General features: G+C 40.3%; 1 protein-coding gene across 3 annotated transcripts; it reads right to left on the minus strand.

Annotated features, from left to right (window-relative positions):
- Window positions 1–211: 211 nt before the first annotated feature.
- On the minus strand, window positions 212–27,940 carry LOC125380102 (rab5 GDP/GTP exchange factor-like). 3 transcript variants are annotated; one of them, XM_048396367.1, is made up of 7 exons: window positions 27,833–27,940; window positions 15,581–15,802; window positions 9,814–9,926; window positions 8,479–8,739; window positions 7,217–7,444; window positions 6,182–6,438; window positions 212–5,475 (listed from the first exon to the last, which is right to left on the minus strand). In XM_048396367.1, the coding sequence occupies exons 2-7, from the start codon at window positions 15,766–15,768 to the stop codon at window positions 4,966–4,968; spliced, it is 1,557 nt and encodes a 518-aa protein (XP_048252324.1). In that variant the 5' UTR covers window positions 15,769–15,802; window positions 27,833–27,940; the 3' UTR covers window positions 212–4,965. The 3 variants fall into 3 exon arrangements, with proteins under 3 accessions (XP_048252324.1, XP_048252325.1, XP_048252323.1); XM_048396368.1 differs by having other exon boundaries at window positions 27,829–27,934; XM_048396366.1 differs by lacking the exon at window positions 27,833–27,940 and adding an exon at window positions 18,306–18,442.
- Window positions 27,941–27,985: the final 45 nt, after the last annotated feature.

A 27,985-nucleotide genomic window follows, 5' to 3' on the forward strand; every position in this document is an offset into this window, starting at 1 on the left:
AGTAGTGAAATATTATAAATAATTCCTGCCCTGCAGTAGAAAAATATTAATAATATTAACCTTATGCAGTAGGTGAATATTGTTAATAATATCCACCCTGGAATTAAATTATTTTTTAAAATGATTCCTACCCCTGTAGTAGTGAAATATCCCAATCAAAGTCAACTACATTGTGTAACCATAGTCCTTGTACAAACACAGAAGTCCACTATCTTGTGTAGTATTTATTTGGCAATTGACATACCGTACAGATAGACTGCAAGGCTGGTATCAAAGGTATCTATACATAAAACATCAGCATTGTCATGGCAATGTCTACAATCAAGATAAATAAACAATTGAAGACTTGATGGTTCCACATACATATACAATGGATTCAACCCCTATACAGTAACAACCAGTGGAAAATAAACTATAAATGTGAAATATACAGCATTTACACCTTCCTCAGTGGATGAGAGGTCAGTCACGTGACCATGAAACTGACATTCACCGAAACTGAAAGTGTCACAAGCTCCGACCATCTTACAGTTTGGGACTTCTCCAACAACTTGCACAACAAAGAGAAAGTCAATTCTAAAAGTAGATGGGTACAATCAACATGGCATGTATGACAAGACAAGTCCCTGATCCTCATCTTCAAGAGGCAAGAGAGTTAACTGACTTTAAAAAGTCCAGTTTCCACCCTTGCCAAACTCAATCTCATTAAAATCATATCTTGGTCAAGCATAGCGAGAACTAAGATCTGATTTTAATCAGATTGTGCCGAACTAGGTTGGAATTCCTGGGCCCGATCGAAGCGTCACCAATGGCTATTACGAGTTATGTCCCTTCCATGCTTCTCCTATGGACCTATCAGATTCGTATCACTTGCATTTGCTTCAAACAAAATGGCAACGACCTAACAAGACAATCTGATCGACAATCAAGATCTATAAAACGGGTCTTACATCGCGAAGAGCATCAAATAACGTGAGCAGCTTGATTAAAAACATGAAAAGATTGGCGGTGCACATGTTTTGCATATCCTGCAATCGACCGAAATTTGCAGTTTACAGTTTACGAACCGGATTTCGATTTCGTTACGCAATTTTGATAGGACTATTCATAGACTCGTTAATCCAGGCAAAATCTAACGCCATAATACCAGTCTAGTTCGTCAAGGGTGAAAACTGGACTTTTCTAGTCAGTTAACTCACTTGCCTCGGGAGGATGCTGATCCTAGAAATGAATTTATACTCGCCAACAATGAAAACAAAATGGTCAACTTCAGGAAACTCAGCTGGGAAGTTGGAAAAAAAACATATGAACCTCTTATGGTTAACATTTGTAACGACGTTTCAGGTCCATTTCTTGTCTCTTCTTCAGATATTATAACAACTTCTTTATTGATATCAACCTCTTATGTCATCATATCCCAATTGCGTGGATCGATGCTCATGTTGTCAATAACAGGATTGTCTGGTCCAGACTTAATTATTTACAGACTGCCGTCATATAGCTTGAATATTGCTGAATGCAGTGTTAAACAAACAAACAAACAAACAAACAAACAAATCTTTATTATGAGGAACACACTGTTTCAGAGTATATACTTACTCCTTCATCAGGTGACTCCTTTATCGCTTGTAAGGGCATTTCATGCCTTCTTATTGTACCTGCTTCTTGCTACTGATTACCTGAATTCTTCTGATGGAAGACAAGAAGTAGCTATAAAATATCCATGTAAAGAAGTTGTTAATTTACTGATAAAAAGAAAAAAGTGACCCCTAAATGTTGTTACAAACAATAAAAAAAATTGTTATCCATAAAAAGTTTCACGTCTTCATGTTCTTCCTACTTCTAAATGCCTATCAAAGACTAGGTAACAAAGTGGCCAGGTTTGTGGTAACAGACTCCTTTCCATCAAACTGAAGCAATCACTGACTTACAAAAAGTGGTTTACTGGTTAGTGTATCTTCCCATGACACATATTGTCTAGGTTTGAATCCCGACACAAGTTAACCAGTCTGTGTTACAAACTCCTCTCCGTCAAAATGGAGCAATCACTGACTTACCCAAAGTGGCCTACTGGTTACTGTGTCTTCCCTTGAGACACATTGTCTGGGTTTGAATCCCCACACAAGCTAACCACTCTTGGTGTCCCCCCCCACTCACTTCTACAAAGCTGCTACATCTACTTGCTTCATGGTAGGGACAGCCCTGGTCCTGCTGATGACACAGGACCAAGACTGACCCCCCTAAGTCACACTACTTCAGATATATACACGTCTTTAATACAATACACTCGGACTCTCGGTACCACTGACATGGAAGTGTAGCAGCCACAGGCAGAACAACATAGCACTGAAAGCCCACTGTCATAATCTCAGCGTTGCAAAATTCACGTCAACAAGGGCTGTAACGATATGCTCTGTCACACTCTGTACACACTGCGATTGATCGTATGACCTTAATCTGATACATGATGTGGTAAATGAAATCCGGGGGCATATGTAAAGATTCATATTCAGTCATCAACGAGAATGACATGAAACCCAACCACAGCAAATCTATCTCAGGCCAATTCATTCACTTCTTGTACAGTCTGTGATATTTTGGACATTTCCAAAGAAATAATCAAATAATAATCATGTCTCGTAATCATATCGAGTAACCATGGCAACATTGACATCAAACTGCTTTTCTCTCTCGTTCACAAAGATTTCACCTGCAGCTAAAAGAGAGATTTTGAAAAACAGGAATTGGTACTGGGCACAATGCATTAACAAATTAAATTGATTATTTAAACCAGAAAAAATAATCTCATGCCTTCAGCAAGTTCAGGAGTTGGGGTGATAATCTGTAACATAAACTTGGTCAGGCCTAGTATATATGAGTGACATATCTAAAACTGTTAACAGTGCTCATTGTTCCAACGCAGGATGTTGAGTGCTTCATGTTCAGAGTGTAGGTGATCAATTGATGTACAAATATTAAATGCAAACTTTCTTGTATTCACATACATTTGAATTGCACAGTCATGGTAGGTTTGAAGTGGATGACAAAGAAACTTCTGTATCATGATATGGTCTCCTGAGTTGTCATGGTAACTGAATGTGCGGAATGATGCAAGGATCTATATTACCCATAGCAGCACGGATATAGGTGCAATTACTTTCAGTAATTCTCTCTGACCATAACAATTTCTTGCTTCAAGCAGATTCGCACTAGTTCACTCAAATTGTTCCATTGTTTTCACTGTTTGTGAAGCCATAGAAATGTGACGTCATATGAACACATTGTCACTAATAATTAAAGATGTTGTCACCATGATGTCACAAACAAATTTTTGTGAGATCATCCAAAAAGAGAGAAACAAATCTAGTGTCTCAAATTGTGATTAGCAAACCCACATATTTCTATATTTTCTTAACAACAAGAAAAAGACTTTGGGTAATATAACAACTCATAATTACGGATTATTTATCCCTCATTGATTTATTTTGAAAGTTCTTCGCCAAAGCTCAGAACTTACAAAATTAATTCACACAGTACAAATAATCAGTAATTCCTTGTAACTCGTAGTTTTTTCTCTAAATGGCACATACTGATGTTGATCGATAAAACATCTTTGTTCATGTTGTTCAATGCACTCTATTTGAACCCCCCTGAAACTGACATAACATTGTAAACGTGACAAATAACCAGGACTGATGAACAGTAACAACTAGAAATCTTGCCTCCGCCCGCCCTCGCAGACAGAGTCTTGGTTGTGGTCACCAGTATAGCCATGGTGCTGTAGCAGCACTGTTCTTGTCCGCGATTGACATATTTAAAAAAATACTGACATGATTAAGATCTATGGGATAATCGGTCATATCTTCCTTGACATACATAACACATGAGGTAATACATCAGATAATGCATGAGATTTTCCTAGACATATTCCATGTTACACAGTGAAACCTTGCTAATCTGGACATTAGAGTATCCACTCTGTTAGTTTGTTGTTTAATGCAGCATGAAGCAATATTCCAGCTTTATGACCTCAGTCTGCATTACAAATAATCAAGTCTGGACCAGATAATCCAGTGACTGACACCCTGAGCATCGATCTATACCATTGGGGTATGATAACATGCATCAACCAAGTCAGCGAGCCTGACCAGCCGATGCTGTTAGTCGCCTCTTACGACAAGCATGGGTTGCTGAAGATCAATTCTAACCTGGATCTTCATGAAGGTGTACCCACTGAATGGGTTTCCATATTAACAGGGTCTGGATTACCAAGGTTCCACTTTATTCCATCAGATAGCCCCCAGATCACTCATGAGATAATCTGAGACATTCCATGGTTATTTTTCAAGACATAATTCATAAGATAATCTATTTCCACATGTCAGACAGTGATATAAGTTAAGGAAGGTCAGGTCAGTGCCGATACCCTATGCCAGTCTTACTAGGAATAGCGTAGAGATGTATCGGGATCAAGAGAGTTACTTATCATGCTTATAGAGAGACAGACGTGCCGATTTGAACACCTGTTTTCACAAATCCCCCAAACAGCCATTATTCAACTTTCTTTGACAAGATTTGTTAAGATGCAAATTGTTACTTAACCAATGAGCGGGCGGTGGCGTTACCTAAAAGCGTTCGCTCGTCAGGCCGAAGACCAGGGTTTGATTCCCCACATGGGTAGAATGTGTGAAGCCCATTTCTGGTGTCCTCCGCAGTGATATAGCTGGAATATTGCAAAAAGCAGCGTAAAACTGAACACACTCACGCAAATTAGCAGTACATTTGAAATAATTCACCAACTGAAAGATATTTACATGATAATGACTCCGACGTCTCCTCTCACTAACCACAATGAAGACTGTTCGAGTCATTGCACCAGTGTCGTGGATTTAAGAAAACCCAATAAATATCTCTCTCCGTCCAATGAAATAATCTCTTTGTCGATACACAATTCTTACATAAATGTTAAGTTGTAGACTCTGTGATTGGCTCGTCCATGAGATCAAGTTTGGTAGTATCACCACCTATCGTCATGGCAACATCAGATGCCGTAGCATCCATGTTTTCTGTGAATTCAAGTTGCCGTGGTTCTGGTGCTGTAAATGGCTTGATCGGAGATGGAAGATTCAGTGTTCCTTGTTCCTCACTCTCTGCGTCAAGATCAATCTTCACCTTCCTTGGTTTTAGTTTCAAAGGGGTTCGTGTAAGAACGTCCTGGATTTCTTTCATAAAGTTTTCTTTGAACTCCATCATTTCTTGCTGAAGCTGCAACGCCTCTGCTGCCACCTTTTCCTGCCGCTGTCGCAGTTCCCCGAGCCCCCGCAGGTTGTCCTTGCTCATACGCAGACCCTCGCACATATACTCATTCCCCGCCGACGGGGGCACTGCCTCACCGGACATGTAGCGATCAAACTCGGACTGGGAGATGCTCAGGGAGTCGGCATTCAGGCTCTCGATAAAAGCAACTGCACAACACTGAAAACCAAAAGGAAGTCTCTTAACTTTACACAGATAGAAGTATATTGTTGATCTAAAATCTGGCGTCACATCTCAGCAACTCAGCAACATTAAAGCTATATGACGGTGGCCTGTAAATAATCAAATCTGGACCAGGCAATAAAGTGATTGATATTTTCAGCAACAATCCACGCTCTCGGGGTACAATAACACGCCATCGAACAAGTTAGTGAGACTGATTACCCAATCTATTGACACCTCTTATGACCAGCATAGGTTGCTTGGGACCTATCCTCACACGGAATCCCCACTGGGGTAGATATGTCTGAAATATACATCAAGATAAATGATGCAAACTGTCATATCACACCCTCAGGGTTTTGTTTGTTTGTCTGTTGTTTAACGCTGTACTCAGCAATATTCCAGCTATATGACGGCGGTCTGTAAATAATCAAGTCTGGACCAGACGATCCAGTGATTGATGCCATGAGCATCGATCCACACAATTGGGATCAATGACATGCATAAACCAAGTCAGCAAGCCTGACCACCCGATCTCTTAAGTCGCCTCTTATGACAAGCAGAGTCGCTTTTCACAGCAAGCATGGGTTGCTGAAGACGTATTCTACCCCGGATCTTCACGGGTACGCAGGGTTTTGTTTTAGGGGTATTTTAGCAATACTCAATATCATGGCGGGGGACCGACGTAGTCCGGGGCACTCACCAGGTTGGTAAAGTAGTACCCGGCCTCTCCACTCATGAGTCGACTGGGGTTTGCGAAGCGTGTGATGTACTGAATGTTGGACTGGAGACGGGGAGGGTTGGCCTTCAGCACGATGTAGATGAGGGCAGGAAGAAACTCGTCAGCGCTTGCCGGACCTTGCTTCGACTCGCGGAGAAGCTCGAAGATATTCTTACTACAGTTGACCACGCAGGCTAGTTTGTCCTGAGTTGCACGCTTCGAGTCCATCTCTATAGCAACTGTGGAGAGATAACATCAGTGTAATGTGTAACCAGATATATTGACAAAGATTTGTTGTAATTGTCAGTGGCAGTAAAATATTGAAATACAAGTAATACTTGTAAAAAAAGTGCAGTCGTGGCTGAATTTAAACCGTTGTCAACAGCAGTGGCTGAAGCTTTCAAGAAGTGCTTTGTATTTGAAATAGAGTTATCTGCCCCTAGAGTACACATCACCAGGCTTGATCGTTAGAGAAGTTTTGAGATTGGACGCTTTCTTGGAGGCTGGCTGTACCTACATGAGAGAGACAAGAGGTTGATTCAAGGCCCTTTTGATCTGACGTGTCTACTCTACTTGCCAAGTATGGTTTGGAAGCCTATTTGTAAACACCGAATTCCTCCCAGCTTCCACTATTCTGGATTCAAGAGCGGATACAGGCCTGTTTCAAGACAGTCGACAATGACAATATCTTGGACACTTGTGACACACTTACATTAATTCTAGGGCCTGGTTCTTATTGCTGCTGCAACTTTTCTGACCAGTTGTATTGCTTTTTTATAGTAAACCTAAAACCTTGTGTTTCAATAAAACTTCATCAGCAGTAGAAACTAACATTCTTAATCCACTAGACCTTATAATGATAACATATAGCAAGCCCCTCAAAAAGGGCAAATTTCTACTGGTCCTTATGATACCTTAATTGTTGGGCAGTTTGGCAAGGACTACAGCACTAGTGCCAATTTCTATCACTGTTCATTAATATATTCATTAATCTTGAGTGGTCGCCAGAGGACTTACAGGTAATGGCTTGATCTATGAGCTGTCTGATCTGTGGATCATGTTCATTAATGAGAGTGTCCAGCTGCTGGGCAGTGATCCAGTGAAGGCTCCGGATCCGATTCTGTAGCAGCAGATCCTTCTCCTCGTCCGTGGTGGAGGGCGGGCAGAACACGATGCGGTACAGGCGCACCAGGATGTAGCGCTCCGTGAAGTCCAAGATCTTCTCTATCACCTCCTGATTCAAGCCTGCAACATGTAGACGATGTGATAATGTACACTGGCCAGGTATAGCGTCATAAATATTTAGAAACATTTTACGTTGTTATTTTGTTTATCATTACTTGGACGGCTGTTGTAAAAGGCCCATTTTTATTATCATCATGTGCATTGAGCTCTTTACTATAATGGAGAATAGTGAATTCACAACACTTCAGAATAATATCATACTGAACAATCGATGTATCACACTTTCTCTGCCTAGCCTTGAGAACACACACCGACACCAAAAAATCTGCCTATCTGTGGGATCACATAGAGACACCATGACATCTGCCTATCTGTGGGACCACACACAAACACTGCAACATCTGCCTATCTGTGAGACCAGACACCGACATCTGCCTATCTGTGGGACCACACACCGACACAAAGACATCTGCCTATCTGTGAGACCCCACAGAGACACCATGACATCTGCCTATCTGTGAGACCCAAGAGACACTAAGACATCTGCCTATCTGTGAGACCCCACAGACACCTGCCTGTCTGTTGGACCACACAGAGACACCATGACATCTGCCTATCTGTGAGACCCCACAGACACCAAGACACCTGCCTATCTGTTGGACCACACAGAGACACCATGACATCTGCCTATCTGTGAGACCCCACAGACACCAAGACACCTGCCTATCTGTTGGACCACACAGAGACACCATGACATCTGCCTATCTGTGAGACCCCACAGCCACCAAGACACCTGCCTATCTGTTGGACCACACAGAGACACCATGACATCTGCCTATCTGTGAGACCCCACAGACACCAAGACACCTGCCTGTCTGTTGGACCATACAGAGACACCATGACACCTGCCTATCTGTTGGACCACACCCACAACACCAAGACATCTGCCTATCTGTAAATTGACACACTGACGAGACATGTGCCTATCTATGAGACCACATATGACAATGAGGCTTCTGCCTATCTGTGAGACCACATATAACAACGAGACATCTGCCTATCTGTGAGACCACACATGACATTGAGACACTCACCTTTGAACACAGTGTGGGAGTTGAGCCTATCGGAGAGACTCTGGTAGAAGTCTTGGACTGTCTCCGACAGGTCGTCTATCGGCTGCTCCCCGCTCTGCTGGATGCGCTCGATGAAGCTGCGGACTTGTTTTGAGATGTCAAGTGCGGCAGGCTTACGAAGCGTCTTCAGAAACTCCGCAAACTCTCCCCCGACCTTCTGACTCTCAATGCTGGACCTCCGCGGCTCCTTCTGCGTGTGGCCATGCTGGTCCGTGGATGTGTCTTGAGAAGACAAACACAACTTGATCATTTTTGCAACATACCAACCACGATTTTGTATCTGGACTTAACGATATGACGCCATATTCTGAATATTTATATTTTCTGAATGAAATTGATCTAGAAATCGAACATAAACTAACACAGAGGGTACATCAACCCATGCCCTCTTGAAAACTTAAAAAATGAGTTGAAGGTTGAGGAAGAAATATCGAAGTGGAGTCGTTTTGACACAAAAGGGGGAGACAACTCTGTTCAAGGCCTAGCATGTCAACACAGGGATTAGCCCAGGAAATAATGACTTTACTTTACTCATCATTGAGATAAATATGTATTTCTTAACCCTAAATAATGATATGTCTCCTATATTTATTTTGTACTATTGATCGATTTAAACCCATTATATTGGAGGCTCTTGTTCATGTGCATGCTAAACTCGCCTAAAAGACATATACCGTATCCGACCGTATCCGACGTAATAAGCGCCCAGCTCTAATAAGCGCCCACGGCAATATTGCTAATATTATTAATAAATTCCAAGACTTATTTATTCATGTATAATAAGCACTTGTGTGTTATATGCAACCTTAATTATGGGCAATTAAATTCTGGAAAATATATCTGTCATGTATAATACGGACAGACTTTTCTTTTGTATCATTTCAGGCTGTCAGCATAAGCCACAAAATTTACAATCTTCCAACTCTGTTTTTTTCTCTCACCAAAATCATATTCTAATAACAGTCCCCTATTTCTAATTTTGAGAGCGCCCTTGGTGCCTATTACGTCGAATACGGTATTTCATTGAGCAAGTGAGGATGAATTATTCCCAAATTTCAATCCATATTCCAGCAATATCTTGACTCGGGACACTAAGATAGATCTTCACACATGTACCAATGATGGGACTTGAACCCAGCTGTTCAGCAAGACAAACTAACACCTTGACCACTAGACTACTCACTGTTTCGTTAATACACTGACAATAAAATATATTCAACCAAAACTGGGAATCAAAAGCATGTTAAGTGAACTGTTTTCATTAGGCCCAGGAAACACCTCGTAATCTGTACATACCTTTCACTGGTGTGCGCTTGAAGATGGACTTCATTGTGTGGCTGCGCTTGTTGACCTGCTGCGTTTTCTTCTCCGCAAACTTGGAGAAGGATGGTGGAGGAGTGTCCCCCGTTCTGAAAGAGAAGAGTAATCATAATGAATGTCTACACAATAGCATGGAGGCTGAGGAAAATCTGATCTGCATGTGTTTTCAGAATTTTGGTAATTTCTTTGAAAATGCTTGTGACTCCGTCTCTGTCTAATCACTATTGTTCAGTAGCCATTCTTAATAATCAGGATAATACCCAGATTTTGTAGAGAAAAATCTGCCTGAACTGATGCCGAAATAATTTAGGCTGGTAGAGGAAAACATTTTTTTCTGTAAAATATTGAATTCAGAGAATTAAACTTGACATAAATAAACTGGAATGCTTGTTGATTTTTAATTTTGGGGGGAATGTAGTAACCATGGTTATTATCTCTGTTTTATCTTTCTCCACCCACTTGAAATGATTGTTAAAGAAATTCTTCTAACAGGGGTCGACAAAGTCATACGTCAGTCTTCCACAGGGGCTATCAAACAATTAATGATCTGGAAGAAACGTGCTACAAACATTACCCTTAATGAAATGCAACAGTTTTTCAAAACCTTATACCAGCACAATTTCTATCATAATGTAATACCAACAAAATTGATGAAGACAAAAATAACCTCAGCCTATAACAAAAATAAAACCATTAAACATTTACATGTACTAAAATAATGGCCCTGCATCTGCGAACACGATCACCAACTTAAATCAATTCTTGTTTCAATGATGAACACGATGAATGCAAGCTGCAGCCAAGTTTCCCTAACCTTCATCATGTTCATCATGGCACTTAACACTGTTTAAATGAGGTTCATACAATCAAATATATATTTCAATTTAATTTCTTGCTCAACTGGACGTAAATTGTACAGCAGACACCAGTGTACTGTGTCTGTGTCATATGTTCGTTTGGCACAAAGCTGTTACATTTATCAATAATCAAACTACACGGCTCCCCATGATCTCTGTAGTCCAAATAAAAAGCGTTATATATTTCCAACCATAAATTGATGTGGGTACTGACAGCACTACAGGTGAGGAAAAGTAGGGTTTAGTGTGGGTGTGTACATCAGTCTTTGTAATGCCGATATTATAGAGCTAGCCTCTGAGATATCATGCTGCAGTTAAACATGGTGAGGTGAGGCGAAATGGGGTTTAACGTCGCGTCCAAGATTATTGCACTTATATAGCGACGTGCATGTACTTGTGTGTGTTTGTGTGGCTGCTTGTAGTAGTCCGGACTGATGCCGATTTATAGTGCTAGCTCACTGAGATACCATGCCGCAGTTTAACATGAATATCCCACTCAGACACAGTATACTGACTCCAAACTGACCAGTCGTTGTTTTAGCCCCTTAATGCTGAGCGCCAGACAGGGTAACAACAAGTACCATCTTTTAACGTATTTTGGTATGACGCGGCCGGGGATCGAACCCTGGACCTTCCTCTGTCCGGGCGTACGCTCTACCACTAGACCACGGAGGCGGTCCCAGTTAAACATGGATACCTCATACACAGTTTACTGACTCTGAGTCGACAAGGCCTTGTTTCAGTCCCTTAATGCCAAGTGCCAGTCAACAACAAGAACCATCTTTTCACGTCTTTTGGCACCATCGACCTTCCGCTCTCGACAGCATAGCAGACTATCTGCATGTTGTTTTAAGCAGTCATGATAATTGGTCATCACGAAGGCACACAAACTTTTCCTGAGTGGTTAGCACAATCATGTACTATGTGTAAAATGGAGACCACATTTCTGTGTAATTAGGGCACATCTTAACTGCTAGATTATTAGACTGCTAGACTATTATACTGCCAGACTGCCAGACATTTTGAGTTACCATGGTTACGAGACACACAATACAGTAAAAACGACTTGAATCAAACTTACTTGGAATGCCAATTGGAATGAGACCTCTAAAACATTTCCTTAATTCATCATCATCAGATTATCATGAAATTCCCCAAAAGCATACAAATATATATTGACAAGCTGTTAAATAAGAAACTGCCACTTGCCCAGGTGATATTTAAAACATGGGACAGATAGCTCTGGGCTAGTAGCTGAGTATGTAATATTCCGTGACAGATTTTTTAAATTTTGAATCGCCCAAACAGAATTAACTACACATGCAAAACAGAACTTATGAAATTAAAAACCTTTGTGTCTATATTCATGATTAAGCTGGTATGATTTTTTTCTTATGTTGTTTAATACCACACATCAATATTCCAGCTATATGACGGCAGTCTGTAAATAATCAAGTCCGGACCAGACAATCAGGTGATTGACAGCATGAACATTGATGTACGCATTGGGGTACGATGACATGCATGAAACAGGTCAGCGTGCCTGACAACCTGATACCATAGTCGCCTCTTACGACAAGCATACTTGCTTTTTACGGCAAGCATGGGTTGCTGAAGGCCTATTCAAACCCAGATCTACACAGGTAAGATGATACAAACACTAACGGACACAATACCTGTACAGAAATAATAGCAACTTGAATCTCATTACTGTGATCCTATTACATATCCTGCATCCTATTACACTGTTCACCAACTATACACTAAGTATGCTAGGTTGCAAGAAGCACTCATAATCCTATCTAACAACTGACGAGGAAGTCCAGCGTATCTCACTCAATGAATCTACGTAGGAGAGTGACAAACACATTTCTTCAATATGGCAGTCCCAACCACCAACTATCACCACAGTGATGAATAATTGTGCACAGTTTTTTTCTAAATAAACTTCACACCAATTACTGAGTACATTCTTAATGAGGCACAATTAACACTAAGGAAACACATGCAAACGAACCCATTGTTGGAGTGAGACAGGAAGTGTTTTTCTTGCCTTGCTTTTTGTTACACGGGGCTAAATATTCAGAGGTCAGAGATCAGAGATCATACCCCCTGGCATACTTATTTAATGGTTTATCACCGGGCATTAATCTCAGCCATTAACATGACTAATGTGTCACCCTGGCCAAAAGCACAACACCCTCAATGGGGAGGTTGTGACAGTATAGAGTGTGATGATTGGACTGGGAGAGATCAAAAACATGATAAATATGTTTTGTTGACTTGTCATGCTTGCGAAAAAACTTGATGACCATTTGGAAAAGATATGAGTTGGGCTAAATACTTCGCTGCGTCTCTATAACTCCTGTGGAACAATCATTATATTAGGTCTTTGAAAGGCATTTAGACGTGATACACATAAGGAAGAGAATATATGGATGTCAACTTCTTTATCATTTATTCGGAGTATATGCTTACTCCTTCATCAGGGTCCTTTATCATTCACCTGATGAAGGAGTATGCATATACTCCAAAATGTAGTGTTTCTCATAATAGAGGAGTTGACATCCATATATTATTTTCTGCACCATGATCACATAAAAAAACGGAAAAAAAATAAAAAAATTCCTCCCTCATCACTTTTCTTTTCAATCAAAATAATTCTTTTGTGATAAATGTGTCTTGGAAACATTTATTCTTTTAGGCCACACATTTTTATTTTTTGTTTCTCAGGCCCGCTGCCCCTACTGAAAACCAGCTGGAATGGAAATAAATGAAACATAAATATATTTATTATTATTATTTATTATCTCCTGCTAGTAATATAGACCCTCATATAAAAAAAACCCCAACCCCCTGCCCCCTCAAAAACCCTGCCGTCATATAGCTGGAATATTGCCGAGTGCGGCGTTAAACAGCAAACAAAAAAAACATCATCTTAAATAAAATGTTATTTATCAATTCCATGTCTACATTAGACTAACATTTAGTCTCTGAATCTTATATTAAACAATATCCTTCTTGACTCTAAAAATATAAAAAAATTCCCTATGCTGATTTCAGATAGAGCTAGCTTGAACTGGCTAGACTTGCTTTTGTATGCATTTCTAGATTATCTTTTTTCATAAAATAAATATATTCCACGGTCATGGTGCAGGACTATGTCTACATCACTATCAGTGATTCAAGAGTGAGTGAGTATGGTTTTACGCCGCTTTTAGCAATATTCCAGCAATATCACGGCGTGGGACACCAGAAATGGGCTTCACACTTTGTACCCATGTCGGGAATCGAACCCGGGTCTTCGGCGTGACGAGCGAACGCTTTAACCACAAGGCTACCCGACCGCCCCAGTGATTCAAGAAGCCAGCTGCAGTTTTAACTCCATGGCAGAATGACATAAATATAAATAAATGATTGACATATTTTTATTTCGACCAACCTTGTGAAGAAAAAAGCTGGAATAAATCCGTGAGACAGTTAAGTAAAAAAGCGTGGCCTTACACCTTGATCATAATAATGCAAACCACAAAAGTCGCCTCAAGGACACTGCTAATAATAAGCTGATTACTTAAGGCAAGTCACTAATATAGCAGTGATATATACCCTGCAGCCATTTAGAACACAAGTTTCATATAATATGACAGCAGACATGCTCAAATGTCTGCCGCATTGGCAGAAATGGTTAGCTCCCTTTTCAAGCAGTTGAACTAGTTACAAAGTAGTTTTTGTTTGTTATATAACGCCACATTCAGTAATTCTCCAGCTATGCGACGGTTGTCTGTACAACATCAAATCTGGACCAGACAATCCAGTGATAGACATAATCAGCATTGATCCACACAATTGGGATATGACAAGCATCAACCATGTCAGCGAGTCTGACAACCCAATCTCGTTAGTCACTATTTACAAAGCATGGATTGCTGAAGCCTAATTGAACCAGACAATCCAGTGATAGACATAATCTGCATCGATCCCCACAATTTGGATATGATGACATGCATTAACCAAGTCAGCGAGTCTGACAACCCAATCTCGTTAGTCACTATTTACAAAGCATGGATTGCTGAAGCCTAATTGCACCAGACAATCAAGTGATAGACATAATCTGCATCGATCCACACAATTGGGATATGATGACATGCATTAACCAAGTCAGCGAGTCTGACAACCCAAGCTCGTTAGTCACTATTTACGAAGCATGGATTGCTGAAGCCTAATTGCACCAGACAATCTGTTGATGGATATAATGAGCATCGATCCACACAATTGGGATATGATGACATGCATTTACCAAGTCAGGGAGTCTGACCACCCAATCTGTTTAGTTTCTATTTATGACAAGCAGAAATGGGCTTCACACATTGTACCCATGTCGGGAATTGAACCCGGGTCTTCAGCGTGACGTGGAACGCTTTAACCACAAGGCTACCCAGCTGCCCCTAATTGTACAGTGAGTGAGTGAGTGAGTGAGTGAGTGAGTGAGTGAGTGAGTGAGTGAGTGAGTGAGTGAGTGAGTGAGTGAGTGAGAGAGAGTGAGTGAGTGAGTTGGGTTTAACGCCACTTTTAACAGAATTCCAGTTATATCATGGCGTGTCAGCTTAATGTGGGAGGAAAGCACGAAGTGATGCAGGTCTAGGACTTTTACCACTTCGGTGAAACCCATGAGCATGGATAGGGTGCTGACATGGTGACACATGGTGAAATATTATTTGGGCGAACTGGGATTTAAATCCACAATCATAAGCCCAAGGGATTAGAACATTAGAAAATATATATGACATTGATACTTAACTGAAGTATTGAATGTTTGAAATCAAATGTTAATACACATGATACATGGTACATATTTTAAATCTATTCAGAAATCTATTTTGTCTCACCGTTTGGATGCCTCCCGCATGGCGTCATGTTGTATCTGTGCCTGCTTCGCTGGCTGGTACACCTCTCGGTAGCACTTGGAACAAAAGCCCTGCCATGCGGGGTTACCATAGAAACCACAGCCATTTTTACACAACAAGTCTGCTGACTCCAGGTGAAGTTTCTTGGCTGTTTTCTTTTCTGTACTCATCTTGTGAGCTTGGGGCTAGTAGTCAGCGATATATCTGGAAGGCAATTGGAAAAAACCCATAAATGTACGAACAACTGATATTAAAACGAAAAAATATGATTCAAATTCATCCTTATATATTTTCTTTCTGACAAGAGTGAAGTCAATACACAGCTAAAACATAAACAATGAAAGAATGACACCTTGACAGGCCAGACTCTGGAAATAGGAATCTCCACAGTTGATTACTGCTGGGAAAGTCAATATTTCAAGCTCCTGACAGTGATAGCTCATTCACGGAGCTCGATATACTATTGCTGCCACAAGCCACAGCTCCTCACAGTGATAACTCATTCAGAGAGCCCTCTAAACTATCGCTTCCACCAGTCACAGCTCCTTACAGTGCTTGGCAGCCTACAACCATGCATGGAGTTTTACTCACACCCCAACTGGGTAAGTAAGTTGGTTTAACCCCGCTTTTAACAGTATTCCAGTCATATCACGGCGTGTCAGTATAATGTGGGAGGAAAGCCCGAATGGATGCAGGTCTTAGAGGTTTACAACTTTGGGGAAACCCATGAACATGGGAATGGCAGTATTGTATCATTTCTGGTAACATAATAGTTTCAGATACTATTTCTACCAATCATTGTATCAAAATACTTTTAAGTTACATCATTGGATATTTGTTAACTGAATCACCAGTAGATTGTGAGAAAATATGTGTACAGATGTTTACAAGACAAATACACTCGGTTATCTTAATCTCTGCTTATAAAACAATGTCTAACGTAAGTTACTAACAATATATAAATTTGCAATGGTAAATCATCATGTCAGTGATATTTTGTCACAAAGTTCTCATCGTCATTGGCCAAGTTTGTTCTCTCCTGCATGTTCATCCACCGAAGCCATATGATGTTGTTTATTTGTTGTTTAACACTCAGTAATATTCCAGCTATATGACGGCTTACTGTAAATAATCGAGTCTGGACCAGACAATCCAGTGATTGACATCATGAGCATCGATCCACGCAATTGGGATCGATGACATGCATCAACCAGGTCAGCGAGCCTGACCACCAGATCCTGACTGTCGCCTCTTACGACAAGCATAGTGGCCTTTTACGGCAAGCATGGGTTGCTGAAGACCTATTGTACCCCGGATCTTCATGATGTAGCTTTTGACCGTGTACAATAATGGTTATACTCAAGAGAGCACTCACTTTACACCCAATCAATGTTAGTCAGTGTCCTCGAAAAGTAACCGTTCTGAATCATGCCGAATCCCAGCTACAATTTTCTGTACAATCACGATAATGACTGTTAACATAAATAGACCGAGCTTAGACTTTCTGCTGGTAAATCAATTTCACAAGTACTACCTACAAGGCTACATTGCCAGTACAGTTTGGGTGTGGGCAAATCCACATATTCTTAATGACACCCCTATTATCATGATCAAGGATATTGAGCCTGCTGGTCCTGTGTGTTTGAACTAGATGACACACTTCATCATGGACACCCAGGAAGTGACCTGACTTCACACGCTTCATGAATGACTGACCATGCTGATCGACCTACCATGTGCTTACAACAAACAAAGCTCCATATCAGCTGGGTACCTGATACCCAAAATATTCTGACTTGCTTACATACAGATACGCAGGAAATTCTTTTTAAAAATAATAAACAAAAACACTAATGCTAAACATGATTAAAAGCACAATGTCTCACTGATTGTTATTTATACATGTATATCGCTGTTGTGTTTGTTGTTTAATGCCACATTCAGCAATATTTCAGCTGTATGACGACAGTCTGTAAATCGAGTCTGGACCAGACAATCCAGTGATCGACATCGTGAGCATCGATCGACCCAATTTGGATACAATGACATGCATCAACCAAGCCAGTGAGTCTGACTCCCCGATCCTGTGAGTCGCCTCTTATGACAAAGCAGTCGTCTTTTACAGCAAGCATGGGTTTTTCTGAAGACCTATGGTAACTTGGATCTTCACGGGTTTCACTGTTGGGCCTTTATGCAACATGTTACACACTTGGGGCAGCACAATAACAGGTACAAATTAGAAGTCACCAGAAACAGGATTTTAAACATGTTAAATGGTATTATTTTTTAAAGATATGTCTACAGTACTCATTGGTGTAAGAACACCCATTAGACTGGCATCAAGGGACTACAGGTATATTGAACACACAAGGGAAACTGTCAAGGTCCAGGATGAATGATAATCATGATAATCTGTGAGTAAATAATCATAATCAAAGGCTCAAAACATTATCTCCAGCCCTGAACATGTGTACAACAAGAAACATATAACAATCCACTTGCAGGCTCCAGTTCTAGTGAATCACTACCAATACACATCATGATAAAGTACTGATACTTATTGTTACAATGTCTGTTGTTAACATTCAATCATATGTTTTTTTGCTACTAATCTGTATATAATGAATAAGACATTGTCAAGAGCCAGCCTTAATAACTGAGACCTAAGATGACACAGTCCATGCATGCATTATACAAAGTTTCTCACCGTTTGTCGTGGGGCTTGACTTTTAGTTCAAAATGGAATCCCTTTATGAGAGAAAGAATCTTGTGAAGCAATATAAACAAACTGATCATGCTGATGACAAATGCTGACATGAGATGTGTAAATAACTTGAACGTTTAACATGCTTAGTGGTTACCAGCTGGTCTTGTTACAGAATGATCCAGCTGATGAATCATCAGCTGACTGAATCACCACAGCAGGGCCCCATGACTACAGTAACTATGGCAGCTGACAGGTGGAACCAGTGCATCATCACAGCAGGGCCCCATGACTTCAGTAACTATGGCAGCTGACACTAGTGACAGATGGAACCAGTGCATCACCATAGCATGGCCCCATGGCTACAGTAACTCTGGCAGCTGACAGGTGGAACCAGTGCATCACCATAGCATGTATCCATGGCTATAGAAACTATGGCAGCTGACAGGTGGAACCAGTGCATCACCATAGCATGTATCCATGGCTACAGAAACTATGGCAGCTGACAGGTGGAACCAGTGCATCACCATAGCATGTATCCATGGCTACAGAAACTATGGCAGCTGACAGGTGGAACCAGTGCATCACCATAGCATGTATCCATGGCTACAGAAACTATGGCAGCTGACAGGTGGAACCAGTGCATCACCATAGCAGGGCCCCATGACTACAGTAACTATGGCAGCTGACAGGTGGAACCAGTGCATCACCATAGCAGGGCCCCATGACTACAGTAACTATGGCAGCTGACAGGTGGAACCAGTGCATTAACACATAGCATGTATCCATGACTACCATAACTATGGCAGCTGATAGGTGGTACCAGTGCATCACCACAGCAGGGCCCCATGACTACAGTAACTATGGCAGCTGATAGGTGGAACCAGTGCATTACCACATAGCATGTATCCATGAGTACTGTAACTATGGCAGCTGATAGGTGGTACCAGTGCATCACCATAGCGGGGCCCCATGACTAAGGTAACTATGGCAGCTGACAGGTGGAACCAGTGCATCACCATATAACATGGACCCATGACTACAGTAATCATGGTAGCTGATGGAGAGATGGGTGAAACCAGTGCATCGCCACATAGCATGGTGCCATGACTACAGTAACCATGGTAACTGATGAAGGGATGGTAGGAATCAGTACATCACCATATAGCATGCCTTCATCACTACAGTCACTATGGTTACAGGCAATGGTAAATGCATATCTTGCACTTGTTATCTATCAACTAATTATCATCCTAATGTTCGTCACTTGTAATCACTCAATTAGCTGATAGATATCTTAATGATGCAGTGCAGCCGAAACACATCTGATGCTGACAGAGTGCCATGTGGAAATATCTGAGTTCTCTGACTCAGTGAGCTTTTACATCTGTATACAAATCCTCCAATCTGTGAGGTAAAACACCTGCTTAACAGCTTGCAGTTGCACCACAGAGTGTCAGCTTAATATGAGAGGAATTAATAAGTGCACAGTAACTTGTAGCTTTCCCCAGTATCCCTTGGGGATCTCTGCACCCACAAAATGTAAAGCAATCCAAGTTCCCCTCAAACCAGTAGAGCAATCCGAACCCTTTAACAACTGCAGAACAATACATACCATCTCAAACCTGGAGCAATCCATGCCCTCACAAATATATATCATTAATACTGTTCACATAAGCTGATGGCAGTGTTCCGAAGTAGAGAAAAAAAACCTATGCATCTACTATTAAATGAGCATTATGTCTATATTATTATCCAGGTTTAACCTTTCATATCACGAATATGCCTTTTGTGTTATCATAATCATGATAATCAATATCATGTTTCATTTTCAATATCAAAACTTATTAATATAGCTGACAGGGCTTGCCAAAAATCAATACGGCTGGAAATTACTCGTGCGACATGTGCTGACACAAATAGTTCTTTGTCTGTGTGAGTCGTCCCTGGCGAATCAGGATTGAGTTGTCATAAGCATGTTCCCATGTAATCATGGTAATGGTTTGAAATATCATTATGACAAATTTCCCCAGACTCTCTATGGAGATCTTGTAACAAGTAATGACATTTATAAAAAAGATGTCTCTACGAAACCTCTGCTGGCTGTTTTCAACAAACAATTTCACAAGTAACTACCCACCAGATTCTAAATGCCAGGTAGAGTTGGGGGAAATCAACATATTCCTAAACATGCTAAAGGCATCGCTTTTTAGTGAGTGAGTTGGGTTTAACGCCGCTTTTAACATTATTTCAGTTATATCACAGCATGCCAGCTTAATGTGGGAGGAAAGCCCGAAGTGATGCAGGTCCCAGATGTTTACCACTTTGGTGAAACCCATGAGCACGGGTATGGTGCTGACAAACCTTAAAACATAACCAAACTGATTTGAACCAGGATTCGAACCCACAATCATAGGTCCCTTAATGCCGAGCGCCAGTCAGGGTAACAAGTGCCATCTTTAAATGTCTTTTGGTATGACACGGCCGGGGATCGAACCCCGAACCTTCCGCTCTCTGAGCGGATGCTCTGCTGCCTGACCCTGGAGGCTGTCCATAGGTTGCTAGGGACCTATCCTAAATTTGTTATTGTAATCTTTAACTTTCACCAAATAGCTATCAGTTACCAGCCTTACATTCATTATTACTTGAAAAAATGCTGTTATCACTCTAGTACAGAATCTACAAGCATCATTTATGAATTTTTGCTGATATCCCCAGAATCAACAACAGATGCAGTAATATCTCCACAAGCATTGGTAACATAAATCATATTATATATATTACATATTACATATTATGTACATAACATACATAATAGATACGGGGATTTGTCTAGGATTGAACAGGTGGCCCTGACATGCACATTGGGAAACTATTGTTACTTTGTTCAAAATTGGGATTTGGGTAAATTCTAATTTTAATTATTTCGGAGGTATTTTAACATTGTATGTTAGGATTGAATTCAGTGCAATTGTATCGGCCATAAAATTTCCAAGTCCCGTGATGGGATTCGAACCACGGACCTTCTGAGCAGAGGTCAGACGCCTTGTCCACATGACCAAAGAGGTTAACCCAGTCAGCAATCTGACAAGGTAAGGATGTCATCTGTGGGATGACTCCACGCCCTGCTACACAATGATGTTAAACTTAGCATGGAGCATATTCCTCTTTATTGGGTCCTGTTAGTTACATATCAATATAATTCAGAAAAACAAATAATTCCAATCTGGGAATTTGTTATGACCATGATGACATCTTCTACAGATTTGGGACTGACTATCAGCCTCTGAACAGGTCTAGATAAATTCCTAATATCATGTAAATGTTCAGATATCTATAAAAGTCTGGAGATGACATATCCCTCTGATCTGGTGATTCAGAAATGGAGCTGGGCTTCTTTCACACCAATTTTGGCACATTGCCATTGGATACCTTTGTTCAACATGTCCTTGATAGAGTTTTGGCAAACAAAGCAGCATGACACAGTTGAAAGACTGACACCATACAAATGGTTGTCTAAAGGATTAAAAAATAATAATTTCATTACAATTTTCTATTCTCTGCAATATTTATCATGTTTATAGTACCGTATTTTCTTGAGTATAGTGCGCACTTTTTTTCGAAAAAACACAGCTGTGTAGAAGGGGGTGCGCATTATACACGAATTATGAGTTTGGATGTTTTTTTCCCCCATGGAAAGACATTACCGTGAGCACGAAACACCGGAAATAACCATGTCAACAAATCCATCCACCGGGGGTACCTATTAGCAAATGTTAAATGCATATCAATGCTTACATTAGTATTTACAGTCTCACAGATATCCAGATTATCTTGTTATCAGACCAGTATGCTGCTGTTAGTGCTAAAGTTCCAATCTGCAGCTTTACTTCTGCAGGGTTAGAATAGATATGGTCTATGGTAGTACCGTAGTCTGTTCTTAACACGAGACAATACGATCAATTATAAAGAAACTAAGAGCGGTAATATAGCGCACCATGCTATTTAAAAAAGAAAAATGAAAAAAACTCACATACTTATACACATATACATATATTCTCTAAAAAAACATTATTTTCAACAAATGGACCAGTCAAAGTATATAGTTGCCTAAATTGTTGGCATGCCATTGTCAGTGAAGAAGAAAACAATGCTGTTCAATACTTTCAGAATCCCAAACCGAGGGGATAACAAGTGATTTTTTCAGGTGTATAAGCATTAAATATACAAAGGACAGAGTCCATGTATTTGTGCTTGTCAAAACTCCTTCATGCACCCAAGATCTTTTGCTGCACAACTGCTATTCTTCATACATTCAATATAAAGTAGAAACATGTAAATAGAACAACACACAAGTAGAGCATTTCCTTTGTTCCTGAGTCACATGTTGGCAAATTAATTGTTTAACTAGAAAGGAAATCATCAAAGATTCTTTGCAATCTCATTAAAATACAGTATTATATAGCGATGCATATGATACATTACAAATTATACTGGTGTAAATATATGTGAATAATAACAGATTTAAAATGGTAAACGCAACTGTTCATTGTTATGGTTGTTTGAAATTGACAAAACCAGTGTCATAGGCCATATTGATATTCATGCTATTAAATCTCGGACAACAACAATTTTGAGACCAGAAGATACGTCAGTCTTTGGTGATCACATCAAGATCATGAATGACATTGTGTACGACTATGCTACTCATCCTGGGTACCGGGATAAGTTTGTTTGTTTTGTTTGTTTGTTGTTCAACGCCGCACTCAGCAATATCCCAGCTATATGACGGCGGTCTGTAAATAATCCAGTGATTGACATCATCAGCATCGATCCATGCAATTGGGATACAATGACACGCATCAACCAAGTCAGCGAGCCTGACCACCTGATGACATTAGTCGCCTCTTACGACAAACATAGTCGCCATTTACGGCAAGCATGGGTTGCTGAAGACCTATTCTACCCCGGATCTTCACGGGTCATGGGAAATACACCCCTCAGCTTGTGTTGACTATTATTTTTAGGCACATTGGTTCCAAGATTCGGGTACAGAAATAAATCAAGGAAAAACACAAGGGTAGGGTAGAGCCATAAGGATTCTAGCGCTTCTGAAGAGAAAGAGAAAGATGACGGTGAAACATGTTGTGTGTGTGGCCGATTTACATCTATTTGGTGGGCACAGTGCATGTCATGTCAAAACTGGATGGAGTTGAAGTTTTGCATGAACTTGACTGTACTGCACAGACAAGCTGATTTCTTCTGTCAGAATAAATATTCTGTTTATCTGGACATGGTTTTCATTACGGTTAGTGCAGGCTTCCACACATAACAATGTCTTACCAGCTGCTTACTTCATGTGTACTACTGTGGTAGATAGTGGATGCAGACACTCTGTCCCGGCTGCCCACTAAAGAAGACAATACCGAGGTTGATCAAATCACAGCAGATTCAGTTCGTGCTATCTGTGGAATGATCAATGTAAACAGCTTGGTAGAAAGTCTCTGTATGTCCACAGATGTAACAGGAGAGAAGGAAGTCAATGTTGACGAAGATCAGTGTAACATGAATGCCAGTGATTGGAGACGTGCGCAAGCTAGAGACCCTTGTCTTGCAACCATCGTTGAGGGACTGGAGAACAGGATCAAGCCGGACAGAAGGTCATATATAGGGAACTCAGAGATGACAATATTGTTGAAGAACTACGACCACTTCAGAATCCAGAAGGATGTTCTCTACCGTGTTGTTCAACAGCATAGAACTGAACAGAAGCGACTTGTTCTCCCTTCACGGTGTCGAGCAGCAGCTTTACAAAGTCTTCACGAAAATATAGGACACCCAGGCAGAGACAGGACAGTTTCTCTCCTCAAGGAAAGGTTCTACTGGCCTGGTATGACCAAGGATGTTGAGATTCACATACAATCTTGTGGCAGATGCATGAAGCGCATCTTCAATTCGTGCACCTCTGGTTAGTATCACAACATCTCAGCCACTTGAACTAGTGTGCATGGACTTTTTGACATTGGAAACCCTCTACAGGTGGTCAGCAATATGTTCTTGTGATAACAGATCATTTTACTCGTTATGCACAGGCATATCCATCAAAGAACACTTCAGCAAGAACCACAGCAGAACTGTTCTTCAACAACTTTGTAGTCCATTATGGTTTGCCCAAAAGGATTCATTCAGATAAGGGAGCTAACTTTGTGGGCAAGGTGATGACTGAGCTCTGTCAGATTCTAAAGATCGACAAGTCCTCCACAACACCTTATCATCCCATGGGTAATGGAATGTGCGAGAGGTTTAATAGGACATTGTGCAATATGCTTGGAACACTTGAACCTGAAGCCAAGAAGGATTGGAAGACCCATGTTGCACCACTAGTGCATGCGTACAACTGCACACGACATGAATCTACTGGACACTCTCCTTTCTATCTCATGTTCGGTCGTCATCCCAGACTTCCTATAGATCTGGCCTTTGGACTAGACATAGAACCTGTCACCACGAGATCAATTCTCAAGTATACCAAGACCTTTCAGGAAAAGCTGCGTAATGCCTATGAGATAGCTACTAGACAAGCCAAACAGTCTCAATCCCAGCAGAAGTCCTACTACGATCAGAGTGCAAGAGCAGCTGTATTAGATGTGGGTGACCATGTCCTTGTTAAAGGAGTAGCTTTTGACGGTCGTCACAAACTAGCTGACAAGTGGGAAGATGACATTTACATTGTCAAAAGGCAACCAAACCCTTCTATACCAGTGTATGTTGTTGAAAAGGAAAACGGAAGGGGCAGGAAGAAGACTCTTCATAGGAATCTGTTACTTCCCATTGGTTCTCTTCCTAGACCAGAAACATCTGTTCCTGTACCCAAACCACGGAAAAGGAGGTCTAGCCCACGTCTGCAACCTACTATGAGAGAGACAGCATCAACCGATAATGATCAAAACACCACCGCAGAGAGTGAAGATGATGACTTTGTACTTGTCCCCATCTCTTCATCAGAACCGTCAGTTTCAGCTGCAGATGCAGTCGATAGGCCAGCTGAGGTAGAGGCAGATATAGATAGTACTGCTGATGATGAAGATGCAGAGGACCAGTCACAGGAAGTTGCTCTGGATTTGGAGCAGGATGTGGGTGCATCTTCAGTGGTGGATAGTTCCAACAATGATACATCTGACACAGCACAGACATCACAGGAGGATGAAACATCTGAAATTCTGAATTTACCTTCAGAACAAGGGATAGCACAAGATGTTAGCGTACCTCAAGAGAGATTGGTCACACCACCAGTACCATGTCCCAGGACATCCAGTCGTTCCAGGACTAAACCACAGTGGATGACCAGTGGTGAATATGTGATGTCAGCAGCTGTACCAAAACCTGATTGGAAGTCCAGAGCAGAGTACCTCACTTCATTGATGCTCAGTGGTATTCTGAAGAGTGATCCTGGACAAGTTCAAGACACTCTACTTCACCTTATCTCAGGCAAATGATGAGGACATCATTTAGTCCCAGGGGGGGGGAAGTGTGTGGTAGATAGTAGTTCTGTATATATTAATCATGTTTTATTAATTAGCTTTTAATTTACTATGTATGTTGTCAATAATGGTATTTTGTATATTTCAGATATTGCAGTAATCAAGAATTATTTATTGTATTTCTCATTTCAGGCTGCATACATAAGTAGTTGTAAGTCAAGTATTATCATTAAAGCCCTATTCTAATGTCATGTTTTACTTAGTGGGTCAGTCAACTGCTTGGTGGTCAATCAGAGTGTAAGCCCAGGCGTCCTCTGGATTGGCTAGTTTTAAATCTCTGTGTCCCCCTTTCAAACCCCTTTGTTTTCACCCTGCACTTGGCATTAATACTTCACTGTGCACTGGACTGGAAGAAAGGATATACTTATATAAAGGTTAGTAGTTAAAGTTATAATTGTATCTTATGCCAGTATAATTATGCAAATCACTTTAGTTTAATAAATGTCTATATTGATCCTAAATTATATTTAAACATGTCACATTTACTAGTATTAGTGTGTGCATGGTGAGTGTATGTATACTAGATATATTCATTTCACTATATGTGTGTCTGTGTTAATCTAGGACATTTGTGTATTCAGTAACTTGTATTGTGTATTAATAATTTGATAATAGTTAACATGTTATGTTCATGTGTGTAGATAAACTTACCTTCATGATGTATTTTATATCATGAACAGATTTTCACGAGGGAATTGTCATATATACGAGGGATTGTGACCACCCAAATACACCCCAGTGGGATTCACCGGGTATATATATATACTTATATATTGCTTGCATTGTAACATAATATTATATTTATTGTACCTTATTTATATTAAATGTGTAAATCCATTAAACTTACATATCTAAGCTTATAAGTGTGAAATGTTATAAATGATATATCATGTATAGCTTATAAGTGTAGTAGATTATTATTTAATCTGCTTTGGTTTTGATGTACTAGATATAATTGTATGTTTATTATTGTATTCATTGTTCCAGGGTGTCGGTTTATCACGACAGAAAATGAATAATCAGACCTCACACCCTAGCCTGTGTCATTATGTTATCTGGGACACATATGCACATATAATGGCTACAACACTACGTTAATACTGTCCAAAAGTGTTGATGTCAGTCACTGTATGCACATAACTTACCGCGACTGTCGTCAGTGAATGGCATTTAATAATTTATCAGTAACTATATATTGAAAGCAGCATAGGACATATAGTAAAGCAAAATATGAAAAAAATCAATCTGATGCTGCTTTATTTTTGTCTAGTCTGCAACATGTCCCAAACCCTTTGCAATATGGAGAAAACAGGGTTCTTAGTATTCTTAGAACAAAACAAATTCCAGTGGTAAGGTAACTGTATGCAAAAATTCATCATTTTCATGTGTATTTGGCCACAGGAACATGTAGCTTAATAATAATAACAAACTCGCAGACGAGGCCAAAGGACGGCTTTGTCTGTGAGTTTGTTTGTTGTTATTATTAGTCACATGTTACTGTGATTTGGCATTGGTATGCAGTACTGCATGATGTTACAAAACAACATTATTCACATCGGAAAGTCAAATATTTTGAAACCGTTAAAAACATAACAAACAAGTGATACATGATTACTCAGAGAGTGCCAGTCTATGAACCCTCTGTAACTCAGTCCAGACACAAAATGTGACACATTCGGCCTTACTCACTTTTAACAAGTCATTACAGTAAAATAAAGACGTTGTCCATAACTTGTGCCTCCTTTTTCTGCTGTTACATTCATGAAAATGACAAAATTAGGAAGGGGGTGACAGGACTGGTGACGGACAAACTTATATAAGTCAATAATGACACGTACGGAATAAACAACCTGAAACTCGGGATATGAAGGATCACGATTCACATCACGACACCAAATACAAAATGTCCAAAAACTAGATTTCATGCCAGGTCGATCGCTCGCCCGCAATTCAGACAAGATTGAAATGATACTAAAAATACTTACTTACCAATGATTGTATGCACAGTAGCACATATTTCTTAAAACTAAACAAGGATCATATTCGTCATTATGTCTTGTGATCCACCAAACAGTAGGTCATGACCTTTATGCAAAGCTAGTACTTTTAGGTCATGTGACATTTTAGTAAATCAGGTGTTTA

Source organism: Haliotis rufescens, unplaced genomic scaffold (genome assembly GCF_023055435.1).
Source record: "Haliotis rufescens isolate VD_foot unplaced genomic scaffold, xgHalRufe1.0.p SCAF_15, whole genome shotgun sequence".
Taxonomy (NCBI): domain Eukaryota; kingdom Metazoa; phylum Mollusca; class Gastropoda; order Lepetellida; family Haliotidae; genus Haliotis; species Haliotis rufescens.